Raw genomic sequence first — 13,556 nt, 5'->3', positions numbered from 1 at the left:
GACTCGCCCACCCTCCTACTGCCTGACTGCCCGCAGCCAACTGATTCACCCACCCCCCATGGCCTGACTCGCCCACTCTCCTACCGCCTGACCACCCGCAGCCACCCACCACCCTACTGCCTCACTTACCCACCACCCTACAGCCTGATCCCCCTGACCGCCCGCAGCCACCCACCATGCTACCACCCGCAGCCACCCACCACCGTGCCGTCTGACCATCCGCAGCCGCCTGACTCACCCACCCCCCCTACCGCCTGACTCGCCCACCCCCCTACCGTCTGCAGCCACCCACCACCCTACCGCCTGACTCGCCCACCCTCCTCCCGCCTGACTGCCCGCAGCCACCTGACTCTCCCACCTCCCTACGGCCTGACTCGCCCACCCTCCTACCTCCTGATCGCCCGCAGCCACCCACCACCCTACCGCCTGATCCACCTGACCGCCCGCAACCACCCACCACCTTACCGCCCGAAGCCACCCACCACCTTACCGCCTGACCGCCCGCAGCCACCCACCACCCTATCGCCTTATTTACCCTACCGCCTGACTGCCCGCAGCCACCCTCCACCTTACCCGCAGCCACCTACCGCCTGACCATCTGCAGCCGTCTGACCCCCCTTACCGCCTGACTCGCCCACCCCCCTACCGCCTGCAGCCACGCACCATCCTACCGCCTGACTCACCCACCACCCTACCGCCTGATCCCCCTGACCGCCCATAGCCACCCACCACCCTACTGCCTGACCACCCACAGCCGTCTGACTCACCCACCCCCCTACTGCCTAACTCGTCCACCCCCCTACCGCCTGACCGCCCACAGCCGCCTGACTCACCCACCCCCCTATGGCCTGACTCGCCCACCCTTCTACCGCCTGACCGCCCGCAGCCACCCACCACCCTACCGCCTCACCCACCACCGACAGCCACCTGACTCACCCACCCCCCCATGGCCTGACTCGCCCACCCTCCTACCGCCTGATCACCCGCAGCCACCCACCACCCTACCGCCTCACTTACCCACCACCCTACAGCCTGATCCCCCTGACCGCCCGCAGCCACCCACCATGCTACCACCCGCAGCCACCCACCACCCTACGTCTGATTTATCCTACCGCCTGAGCGCCTGCAGCCACCCACCACCTGACCGCCCGTAGCCACCCACCACTGTACCGCCTGACCATACGGAGCCACCTGACTCAACCACCCCCCTACCGCCTGACTCGCTCACCCCCCTACTGCCTAACTCGTCCACCCCCCTACCGCCTGACCGCCCGCAGCTGCCTGACTCACCCACCCTCCTACCGCCTGACCGCCCACAGCCACCCACCACCCTACTGCCTGACTCACCCACCACCCTACCATCTGATCCACCTGACCACCCGCAGCCACCCACCACCTTACCACCCGCAGCCACCTATCGCCTGATTTACCCTACCGCCTGACCGCCCGAAGCCACCCACCACCTTACCGCCTGCAGCCACCCACCACCCTAACCCCTGACCGTCCGCAGCCGCCTGACTCGCCCACCCCCCTACCGCCTTACTGCCCGCAGCCACCCACCACCCTACCGCCTGATTTACCCTACCGCCTGACCGTGTGCAGCCACCGACCACCTTACTGCCTGACAGCACTCAGCCAGTACTGCCTGATTCACCCTACCGCCTGACTCATCCACCCCCCTACTGGCTGACTCGCCCACCCCCCTACCGCCCAACCGCCCGCAGCCACCCACCACCCTACCACCTGATCCACCTGACCGCTTGCAGCCACCCACCACCTTACCACCTGACCGCCCGTAGTCACTCACCACCCTACTGCCTGCCCATCCACAGCCGTCTGACTTGCCCACCCCCCTACCGCCTGACTCGCCCACCTTCCTACTACCTGACCACCCGCAGCCACCCACCACCCTACCACCTGATCCACCCTGCTGCCTCACCGCCTGCAGCCACCCATCCCCCTACCAACTGACTCGCCCACCCTCCTACCGCCTGACCGCCCGCGGTCACTCACCACCCTACCGCCTGACCATCCGTCTGACTCGCCCACTCCCTACTGCCTGACTCGCCCACCCTCCTACTGCCTGACCACCCACAGCCACCCACCACCCTACTGCCCAATCCACACTGCTGCCTCACCACCCGCAGCCACCTACCACCTGACTCGCCCACCCTCCTACCTCCTGACCACCCGCAGCCACCCACCACTCTACAGCATGATCCACCCTGCCGTCTCACCACCCGCAGCCACCCACCACCCTACCGCTGGACCATCCGCAGCCACCTGACTCGCCCACCCCCCTACCGCCTGACGCAGCCACCTGACCCACCACCCTATGGCCCGACTCACCCTACCGCCCGCAGCCACCCATCACCTTACCACCTGACCGTCCGCAGCCACCCACCACCTGATCGCCCACAGCCACCTGACTTGCCCACCCTCCTACCACCTGCAGCCACCCACCACCCTACCGCCTGATCCACCCACCAATCTACCACCTGATCCACCCACCACCTGACCGCCCGCAGTCACTCACCACCCTACCACCTGACCGCCCGCAGCCACCTGACTCGCCCACCCTCCTACCTCCTGACCGCCCGTGAGCCACCCTACTGCATGACCCACCCACCCCCTACCGCCTGATCGCCCGCAACCACCCAACCGCCTGATCCACCCTACCGCCCGCAGTCACCCACCACCCTACCACCTGATTCACCCTACCGCCTGACCGCCCGCAGCCGCCTGACTCACCCACCACCCTACCGCCTGCAGCCACCCACCGCCTAACCGCCTGATTCACCCACCACCCTACCGCCTGATTCACCCACCACCTTACCCATAACTCCCAACTGTCCCTGATTTTGAGGGATTGTCCCTGATTTGGAGCATTGTCCCTCTATCCCTCTTCCCCCTCATTTGTCCCTCATTTTGGTCTGATCTATATAGTTTTATATAAAATGCACTTTTTATCTACTGTTTCCCGGGGCTAAACCAAATCCAAATTCTAAATGGCTGCATTTGTAAATTTTAAAAGCCAATATGAAGGAATAGTAGTGGTAAAAAAAGCCCTTGTGGATTTAATTAACTTTTTTTTTTGTTTTTTTGTGTTAATTCTCCTTTTAAGGGGGTGTGGCAGGAGGCATGTCCTATGCCTACATACGTTTGCTAGTAGGTGTCCCTCATTCCCATCTCAAAATGTTGGGAGGTATGCCTTACCGCCTGATTCACCCACTACCTTACCGCCTGATTCACCTGACCGCCCGCAGCCACCCACCCTCCTACCGCCTGACTCGTCCACCCTCCTACCGCCTGACTACTTGCAATCCCCCACCACCAAGGTACAGAGACTGATGTGACTGGCTCAGTGATCTCTGTACAGCACTGCGGTATATGTCAGAGCTATATAAATGTATAATAATAATAGTGTGTGACTGTGGGGGGACATGAGAGTGTAAGCTCCTCTGGTACAGAGACTGATGTGAGTGGCTCATTGTTCTCTGTACATCGCTGCGGTATATGTCAGGGCTATGGGGGCATTTTGTGACCAATTCTTGTTGTTTATTGCTTTCCAGCTAAGTGTGGATCATGTGGACCCGGATACAAGTCTCCTCTGGATGCCATGAAAGGTAGGGGCCCCTTGCTGTGAGCCCAGGGGTGATGGGGGGGGGGGAGAATCAGAGTACAGCTGTAGGCTTTTAGTGTAGATATTTTGAATATGTGACAGGTCCTCTTTGCTGAGTTTTCCCCGGTTTCAGCTCTGCCCTCTGTAGGTAAGAGAGAGGCAAGATGTGAACAGAGGCTGCTGTCTCACTCAGAGGCACTGTGAAAGGGCCTGCTGAATCTTGGAGCAGCTCAGCTGAAGCAGTTCTAAGTTCTGCAGCATTTGCTGCATAGAACCAAATTATGTTCTTGTTTGCTCCCACCAAGAATAAGAAGAATAAGAAGAATAAGAATAAGAAGTTGAACCTCTTTTATGGCCCAGGGTTATCTGTGGCCCCTAGCTTGTGTGGCCCTCTGTATCCCACCACTCACCATGTCTATCCTGTACAGGCCCCAGAGAGGAGCTGATCTACGTCGTTTGCATCTACCGCAACACCGGCAACAACAAGCCTGACTACCTGGCCACGGTGGATGTGGACCCCAAATCTCCCCATTACTCCAAGGTGAGGCTCATGCATTTCATAGCATGTTTGTTCCTTGGGGGAGGGCCCTGAAACTGCATTCATGACTAATGAAGGGCCGTCCCACCCAAAAGGTATATTTTGTTTACAGGTGGAGTGCGGGTTGGAATTTTCTGATATGTTTTAGTGAACACAACATTGAGATTTGTGCGGCCGTTCCTACACCTTGGGGTGGTCCTCCTCCCCCTGCTGCAGGGAATGCCTGTGACAGGTGTTTACTGGGGGAAATAACCGAGTACAGACATTTGCTCATGGGAGATGGGGGAGGGGTACAGGCGCTCAATAAGGGAAGGGGGCGGGTATAGATAGGTGCCCCCCTGGGGAAGATGGCAGGGGGTAGCCGGGTGCCCCCCTGGGGAAGAGGGCAGGTTACAATTTGGTGCCCTCCTAGGGAAAGGGGTGGGTATGGACCACTATAGACACAGGTGATCATCTCAGGAAGGGGGTCAGGTACAGACAGGTGGTCAATGGGGTAAGTGGGCAGGTACAGATGGGTGGTCAGAAGGTAAAGGGATGGGTACAGACAGATCCTCACCGGGGTAAGTAGGTGGGTATAGAAAGCTGTTCATGGGAGGAAGGGGGTGAGTACAGACAGGTGCTCACTATGGGAAGAGGAAAGGTGCAGACGGGTGCCCCCCTGAGGAAGTGGGTGGGTACAGCCGGGTGCCCCCCCCTGGGGAAGTTGGTGGGTACAGCCGGGTGCTCACCTGGTGAAGGGTGCAGTCAGGTGCTCACTAAGGTAAGTGGGTGGGTACAGACAGGCAGGTATCCTACAGGTGAGGTTCCAGATACCAGCTATGACTCACCTGCTCCTCCTTCCAGGTCATCCACCGCCTGCCGATGCCCAACATGAATGATGAGCTCCACCAATCCGGCTGGAACACCTGCAGCAGTTGTTTTGGGGACGTCACCAAAGTCCGGGACAAGCTAATCCTCCCCTCTGTCATCACTTCCCGCATCTACGTGGTGGACGTGGGCACCGACCACCGGGCCCCACGCATCCACAAGGTGGGCACCCTCCAATCAGCTCGTCCGGTCCTCTTTGTCCATTTTACTAACTTGTTTTTCCTCTAAATAAACCCGCCCGGGGAGCCACCATCCCCTCCCTGCTATAACCGCCATATCATCGTTCTAGGTATTTCTATAGGCAGCTGGTATGTGAGTACCTGAACCTGTCCTTATATCTGCCTCCTGGACAGCAGCTCTTGGATTGAGAGAGGGAGGGGCATTGCTTAGAGCCAATCAGGAGTGCTGCATGCACATGTGCTGAAGGGAACATGCTGATAGGAGGGGGGGAGGGATGACCTCATCGGTGTAGAGGAGAGTCGGCAATCGGGGGGCCCAGGAGACGCACTTGAAAGCCAAATTGAGGAAAGTTCCCAGGTTTTGATTGCATAGCTGCAGTAGAGAGAGGTAAGGTCAGCAAGCTGGCGGAACTGTGTAATTCTCAGGACTGGCTGGACGGCTCCCATGTATGTACCTGGTTGCAGGGCTGGGACAAGGGGTGGGCAAGAGGGGAGTTGCCCTAGGCGCAGTGAAGCAAAAATGGGCGCAGCGTGGTACACCCTTTCTATGGCATGTATTATTAGTGGGGGAGGGGGGTGCAATTCTGCATCCTAGCTCTGGATTACCCTGTCCTGGTACTGCCCGGTTTTGACCTGACCAGGATTCTCCTCTCTACAGGTGGTGGAGCCGGAGGAGGTGCACAAGAAGTGCGGCTTGGGGTACCTGCACACCCCACACTGCCTGGGCTGCGGAGAGATCATGATCAGCGCTCTGGGGGACCCCGCCGGGAATGGCAAAGGTGAGCGTCATCTTCTACGCCCGGTGGGCCTTCGGGTTTTATTTTTGGCCTGGAGCATTTCTTGTCTTTTAAAAGTCTAATTGGCATTCCCATGAGGATAACGTCAACCGATTTCTGTATCTCAGGTGGCTTCGTGCTGCTGGATGGAGAGACGTTCGAGGTGAAGGGGAACTGGGAGGTGGAGGGCAACGCTACACCTTTTGGCTACAGCTTCTGGTACCAACCGCGCCACAACGTCATGATAAGCACTGAGTTGGGAGTGCCGAAGATCTTCACCAAAGGGTTCAACATAGAGGATGTGAAGGCAGGTAAGAGGGGTATAGAAGAGTAAAAGGGGCAAAGATCAGTACAAGACAGGACTACTGGGAGCTAAATTCATCCTTTACTAACCCCCCACTCTGTCCCTCTATTATACCCCAATCCTCCCTCTGTCCTTCTATGGTAGCAAGGTCCAGGGACCCCTTTGGTCTAATGAGAACCTCTAGAGTTTGGGACAGCTGACACCCTTTTGTGTAGAGTGGGTTACAAGGCATGGTGGGTGTAATGTAAGGTAGATTCATGAGCGCCAGACACTTCTTGAACACAAAGAGATTTATTTTCTCTTGAACAGAACTGTGGGAGAGGGGTTTAGGGCCAGGACACCCTATAGTAGTAACAAAGACTTCTATAGACAGCCATGCAAGGAAAGGCACCCAGCAGGACACTATGTCTGTATGTGTAGGATTGCTTTCTCCTATGGCAACAATCTTATAACAGTTTCTAACACAAGTTGTAACGAACTTCTTTACTTCCTCTACAATCACTTCTTGTAGATCTTCACTCCACTGAGCTCCCAGTCTCTCCTCACTAAACTTGCTGATCCAATGGCACCGGATCTTCCGAGCTCTTCCAACCTTCTCACAGAGTATCTTCCTGAGGCTTCACCCCCGCTTCCCTGTTGGGTCCCTAGCTTGGCACTCAGATACTCCGCAAGCCTCACCCCACTGGCCTGCTCTGTGCCTGGTTTGGCACACAAGGCTGCTCTGCAAGCGTCACCTCTGCTGGCTGGGTCCCTGGCTTGACATCTGCTTAAGTTTCCCAATTCTTCACCGTCCCCGGCTGGTGAGAATATTGCTCTGGTACTTGCTTCAACTACTCACTGTGGTCCCTGGTAATGAGGGGGTTGATCCCTAATGGCGACAGCTTCCCTTCTACCTCTGACCGTGACAGGTTCTTCGGCCGACAGAACTGTCACTTATGGTTGGACTGCAAGCCGCAGTCCCAACCGTGCACTGCTTTCTTGCTTCTGGGTAGGCCCTCAGACAGCCTAGCAGCCAGCTGTCCATGGGATAGGCCTCAGGCTCCAGCCTAGCAGCCCGGGGCAGCACAACACATGTCCACCCAGATAGCCGTCCAGATGGCACAGAACCCTGATCACCTGACCTCACCCAAATAAATAGGCTCTCCCTGCAGGCCAAGGAACCCAAGAAGATCCCTGCCCATTGGCTTGCAATGCCCTTGTCTTATCCAATGTCGCCAGGTACCCGGCTACCTAGCGACAGAAGAGAGAAATGCAGCAATTCCAGACTTAGGGTGAAATCAATTGATCCCTAGCAAATATCCAAGGCAACTATACCTGGCAGGTAAATTTAAGCGCAACCCTGCCTAAACATCAGGGTGCTACATCCTCCCCCTTGCCTACAAAACTACGTCTCTGAGTTTGCAAAAAAAAAATTTGAGCTCTCAAGCCTGAGAGCGAATGTCCTGGCAAAAACTATGATAGGTGGGGAAAGAGGAAAGGAATAATAACAAGTAGTGCACATAGCATATCGCAGAAAATAAACATGCATGAGTGAATGGCAATTCACACAGGGTTAATAAATAACAGGAATTATATATACAGTTTAATGTGTGGTGTACCACCTAACTACTTAAGGGAGAATATTAACCTTAGTCTCATATCTTAACTATCTATCTAATATGTACAGTAATAAAGAGAGCATGAATATTTCGCATTATCATCCATGTTGGATCACTGTCTCTCCTTGTCCAAGGAAGCCGCAACGGTGCAAGAACACCTGAAAGAGAGAAATAAACAGCAATGCAAATGCATCCTATCCCTATAATAACATAGTGCAATATGTACATGAGTGATTAAGTAATTGTTACTTCTCTTTAGCCAAGGACAGCATAGCAGTGTAAATACACTCTATAATAGATCTGAACCATATACATATGGAAGTGGACCCCATTCTCAGCGGAGAATGCCACCCCTTTTCCATTGATCTACCTTAGCATGTTCTATCAAATACTCCTAATATGAATAGAGGTTCACTCAGGTCAGCACCGCTCACACCACTTGGTGGCCAACACTAGAAACCGTTCTGATGTGTGGATTAGTCCATTATTTACATGGACGGTAAGAATTGGCCCCTTTGCCAAAGCTCATTCTACCTGACTAGCTAAATACCCCAGTCTCCTTGATGTATGACAGTCCATCAAAATTTTCACTTGGGTGTGAACAATATTTCCCAGCAGTTCCCCTTCTTCTTTAACTTCTTTAAGGGTATCTCCGGGGACAAGGGCACAGCTGCATTCCAGCAATAGGCAACCAGGCCATGATGCAAGGGACCGCACTCTTTAACACAGGTCCCCTTGCAATAGTAGCCTCAGTCTGTCCGCATGACAGCCGGGAACTGAGGAAGACTTCCTCTTTAGTTGAGGAACAAACTTGCTGAACGTCACATCAGCAGATTACTTTTCAGAGGGGGGCACATGGACAACTTTCAGAGCACTGGCCAGCATGACTCAAGTGGGCACTCCCTGTATCTACCGGCAGCATTCAGTCCAGCACAAGCTCAGCAGTACAGCCAGCAGGAATGTTCTCCACTGGCAACAATTTTGTGCAGAAATGAAGTGACTTCCAGCATAGCGTCCTTCACTTCACACAGCACATATTTGTAATCCACAAAGTTTAGTGAACAGACGTACTTTCATCTGGCAACTTCAAGTCTTCTCCTTTTTGTAGTTACCATAGTAAAAAGTGTTTAATGTCCTTTTTGTCTAGCCTGCGGATAATCACACTATCCAGATTAATTTTTACGGCCATAACCCCAGGTGTGCAACACTGAAACGTACCTCTCAGCAACTTTCGGTGACCGCTTCGGAAATTCTACCTGTAGAAGGATCTGGAGGAAACTGCGCACAGTTTCATCTACCCATTGGGTCTCTTTAACAAGAATTTCCTCCACAAGATGAACAGGTATGCAGGGATACAGGTACCCATATTCCTCAGCCATTTTCTCTTATGATGATTCGCTGCACCTTGGACAGCCTGGGCAGGGTCTTAGGGCCTCCATACCCAGGTAGGACACTTGCGTCTGGAGCACGCTGAACTGGGTACCCAGCAACAACATCTGGCTTGCAATCAGACTTATTCACAGGCGTTTGCTTTGTGTGGTGAGCCTTGGGGACCCATCGAGCCCATCAATCCTCCTCAAAAGATCTAGTAATGCATACCGATGGAGCTGCATTGGCAGAGAGCTTGATTTTAACGCTAGCGGCAGTAGCGGAGGGAACTACATCCTCCTCCTCCTCTGTCACACATTTTCTCTTCATCACTGTCACTCCACTTCCCCATCCAAGATAAAGTGTCCGAAAACAATTCAGATAATCCATCAGAGGGGATGTCTGAATTTGTTATGGTGGAGCACTCTTCGGCCGGGAGGTAGTTGCGCTTGGCACTGGCTTTAACTGGCACAACCGTGTTGTCTCCCTCAATGGCCACAGGTATCGCCTCCCCTACAGGCACATCACTTTGACCCCTTGCAGGATTACCGGACTCCGGTACTCTCTCTTTTTTTTTTTTTTTTCCCCCGGTGGCTCAGACATCAAAGCAAGCAGATGGGCCCCACTTTGGCCTTGAGGGCCATAACTGGAGCGCTGGGTCCTGGGGCAGTCGTTAAGACAGGGATAGCAGCTTCCTGCATGACTCTGGTGATGGCAGGTGGGCTTGTAATATCACTCCCAGCTGGGATAGCGACATTCTTGTCCCAATTGGCCTGTAGCATCCGCGGAGGAGTTGGTGAGACTACCTCGAGCAGGTGTTCCCCCCCGCAACGTCCGCAGACGATCCAAGGCCTCAGATGCGTGACCAGACATGGTCAGACTGGAACACTTCCCAAGGCCTCATAGCCTCCAGCCGTATACAGGGCAAGACTACCCTTCAGTATGTACCGCGCTCCGGTGTCAGAACAGGTTTGGACTCACTCAGACCAAAGCCAACACCCAGAGCATACTTTCTCCAATCTGCCATTACACTTCCAAACTGCGCCATCTTCTCCAACCTACAACCAGGCACACGTGGCAGCACTTCCTTATCCTCCTCTGCAGAGCGGGAGCTCCTCCCCCTCCCTGCCAACGGATTGGTGCAGATACTTTCTGGAAACTTTAGCGCCCACCTGTTTGCTTCGGCAGCTCGCCAAATCTGTAATGGAGTCTGTTTGTTTTAACCCTCACAGCGCTGGCGGGAAGTTTCAAAAGACCAGGCTGGTACTCTCCCATGAGCAATGAGACTTGTTGGTTCTTCTCCACACGTTGTTGGGATGCATAATAAAACAGTCTATGAGAAGTATAGATGTTACTTGCCACTTTCCCATGGAGCCAGACGAAATCCCGATGGAGCTGTAGCCGGTAGCTATGGGCGACTGCTGTGAGGATAACGCCTTTGCCCCACGTTGGGTGCAAAAATGTAGTAAGGTCCGGGGGCCCCTTTTGGTCTGAGAACCCCCAGAGTTGGGGACAGCTGACATCCTTCTGTGTAGAGTGGGTTACAAGACATGGTGGGTGTAATGCTCTGACCTTCTATTATACCCCAATCCTCCCTCTGACCTTCTATTATACCCCAATCCTCCCTCTGTCCTTCTATTATACACCAATCCCCCCTCTGTCCTTCTATTATACCCCAATCCTCCCTCTGACCTTCTATTATACCCCAATCCCCCCTCTGTCCTTCTATTATACACCAATCCCCCCTCTGTCCTTCTATTATACCCCAATCCTCCCTCTGTCCTTCTATTATACCCCAATCCTCCCTCTGTCCTTCTATTATACCCCAATCCTCCCTCTGTCCTTCTATTATACCCCAATCCCCCCTCTGTCCTTCTATTATACCCCAATCCTCCCTCTGTCCTTCTATTATACCCCAATCCCCTCTCTGTCCTTCTATTATACCCCAATCCCCCCTCTGTCCCTCTATTATACCCCAATCATCCCTCTGTCCTTCTATTATACCCCAATCCCCCCTCTGTCCTTCTATTATACCCCAATCCCCCCTCTGTCCTTCTATTATACCCCAATCACCCCCCCAGTCATGTGACCTTTTGCTCCTCCAATCACCTTCTTGCTCTATACTAGGACACTATGGTCAGAGTATCCACGTGTGGGATTGGACGAAGCGCACCCGCATACAGTCGTTGGACCTGGGGGCGGACGGACTGGTTCCTCTGGAGATCCGATTTCTGCACAACCCGGACGCTGCGCAGGGATTCGTCGGCTGCGGGCTCGGCGCCTCCATCTTCCGCTTCTACAAGACGGCGGTGAGCGGCTGTGGGGGATGGGGGCTCAATGTTTTTTATTGAGGGGGAAAAAAAAAAAAAAGAATATTCTGCAGGTCGGCTTTGTGGAGTGGCGGGATGTTGGCAAACGTTCCTGCTGATTCTTACCTGCATCTGTTCTGTAGATCCTGGAATAGGCCACACCCACACACCTGCTGAAACCTTTACACATGGGCGTGATCACATGACCCGACCCCCGAGGTGACCTGAGGGCAGCATTACCGGGGTGACATATTTCATGTAATTTTCATGTATTTCATGTAATAGGTATAGGAGCTGGGGGACGAGTATGCTGCCATATCTGTGTAGAGACTGTATACTGTTGCCTTGGTTGCAAGGAAGACAAACTACAGTATAGCAATTTATAATTGGTGAAGCAATTCTATACAAACCTAAAAATACAAGCAGTGTCCCCCCGAATGTGACCTGGTATCTGCCTTATAAAGTACAGCAGAGTTCAGACTGGGGGGAGGGAGATGCACCACATAGAACCAATCCATTCCTGCTCATGTGCTAACAAAGATCATGCTGATAGGAGGAGAGAGCAGAGTGACGGAGAGAGGCGTTCCGAGGGGGCAGGTTGAATAATATTGGCCATTTGGAAGACTGAGGACTTCTTGTGGTGGAAAAGGTGTACTGCGGAGGACCCCCCCCATACTTTTTTTAATTTTTTTTTTTTTTAAACTTTATTTCTATTTTATAATGTACATTATGTGAAGGAGCTGATGACAGATCTGTACTGATACCTGCTGTATGATTGTGTTTTTTTTTTTTTTTTTACCCCTACAGGATGAAAAATGGGCGGCTGAGAAGGTCATCCAGGTGCCACATAAGAAGGTGGAGGGCTGGGCGCTGCCAGAGATGCCAGGTGAGTGGCTGTATGATGACCCTGATTGAGTGAGACCGGCTCCTCTCCAGGGCTAAAATGGCTTCCTCTGATTTCACCGCACACTCTGAGCTTCTCACAATGTGCATTAGGAGCTGCAGCAAGTCAGATAGAGCCCCAACCCTTTCCTGGCTGAAGGACGTCCAGCATCAACTATTCCACCATACCTGGCCCCGCCCCCTTTCATCAGTTCTTTCAATCATGGAGGCTCAGCATTACATGTGGGCGTTACCTATGGAAATACAGCTCTTCCTAGGAACGCCCACTCCTCCCAGACTGACACCCGACCATCGAGGGCATTTTGATATTTGCATAACTCCTCCCACCGCTTGCCTCGGGGCTTTTAAAAGGAGTGCTGTGATGCATTCAGGAAGCCCCTCCCACCAGCTATTGATCTGCCTGTATTAGCATAGAGAAGCACAGAGGTGTAATGTTAGTTTGCGGGCAGACGGGGGAATCCAGCAGTAGGGTGGTCAGTCAAACTGATTTTAGATTCGACCAAATCCAGAAAATTCTAATCGCCATTCAAATTTTTTTCTATTTGAAAATTCAAATTTCAGAGGACAGTTCTATCTTTCTATTATGTGTGTTTTATTTTGTTTTTTTTTTTTTTTTATTTTCTCCTATTCTATTCAAAACTCTAGTTTCAGAAGATGGTTATATTTTTATTCATTTTATTCTCCTTTTTTTTTTTTTTTTTCTTTTCCATTCCTTTAATTTCTATTCTATTTTTTTTTCTGTTATTTTTTTTTTATAACATTCCCTTATTTTCTATTCTCCTTTTTATTCTTTTCTTTTCTTTTTTTATCCCACTCATTAATTTGTATTTATTTTTTATTCTATTCTATTTTATTTTGTTCTAGTCTTTTTTGTTTTATATTCTGTTCTGTTTTACTCTATTATTTTTTTTTCTTTTTTTTTTTATTATATTCTATTCAAAATTATAGAAGATTATATTTTATTCTCCATCCCTCCACAGGTAATCTTTGCTGCCTTCAAGTTCCAACTTTTAACTACAACTGCTTTGCTGTTTTTAAATGCGCTTCAATGGTAATCTAGGCTGCCTACAAATTCTTTACCTCTGTCCATAT

General features: G+C 52.4%; 1 protein-coding gene across 2 annotated transcripts in view; it reads left to right on the top strand.

Annotated features, from left to right (window-relative positions):
- The window catches only part of LOC141116756 (methanethiol oxidase-like), a 105,390-nt gene that overhangs the window by 53,877 nt on the left and 37,957 nt on the right, over positions 1 to 13,556 (top strand). Inside the window, exons 2-8 of one of the 2 annotated variants that reach the window (XM_073609162.1) lie at positions 3,573 to 3,626; positions 4,051 to 4,163; positions 5,004 to 5,189; positions 5,865 to 5,985; positions 6,111 to 6,293; positions 11,380 to 11,561; positions 12,369 to 12,447. In XM_073609162.1, the coding sequence (XP_073465263.1) occupies positions 3,573 to 3,626; positions 4,051 to 4,163; positions 5,004 to 5,189; positions 5,865 to 5,985; positions 6,111 to 6,293; positions 11,380 to 11,561; positions 12,369 to 12,447 (918 nt within the window). The remainder of the gene's footprint in view (positions 1 to 3,572; positions 3,627 to 4,050; positions 4,164 to 5,003; positions 5,190 to 5,864; positions 5,986 to 6,110; positions 6,294 to 11,379; positions 11,562 to 12,368; positions 12,448 to 13,556) is intronic. The other variant, XM_073609161.1, reaches the window with a different exon arrangement.

The sequence above is a fragment of the Aquarana catesbeiana genome, linkage group LG13, assembly GCF_042186555.1.
Source record: "Aquarana catesbeiana isolate 2022-GZ linkage group LG13, ASM4218655v1, whole genome shotgun sequence".
NCBI classification, from domain to species: Eukaryota; Metazoa; Chordata; class Amphibia; order Anura; family Ranidae; genus Aquarana; species Aquarana catesbeiana.
Note: the sequence above shows the minus strand (reverse complement) of the source record. Positions and strands in the feature narration are given on the sequence as shown.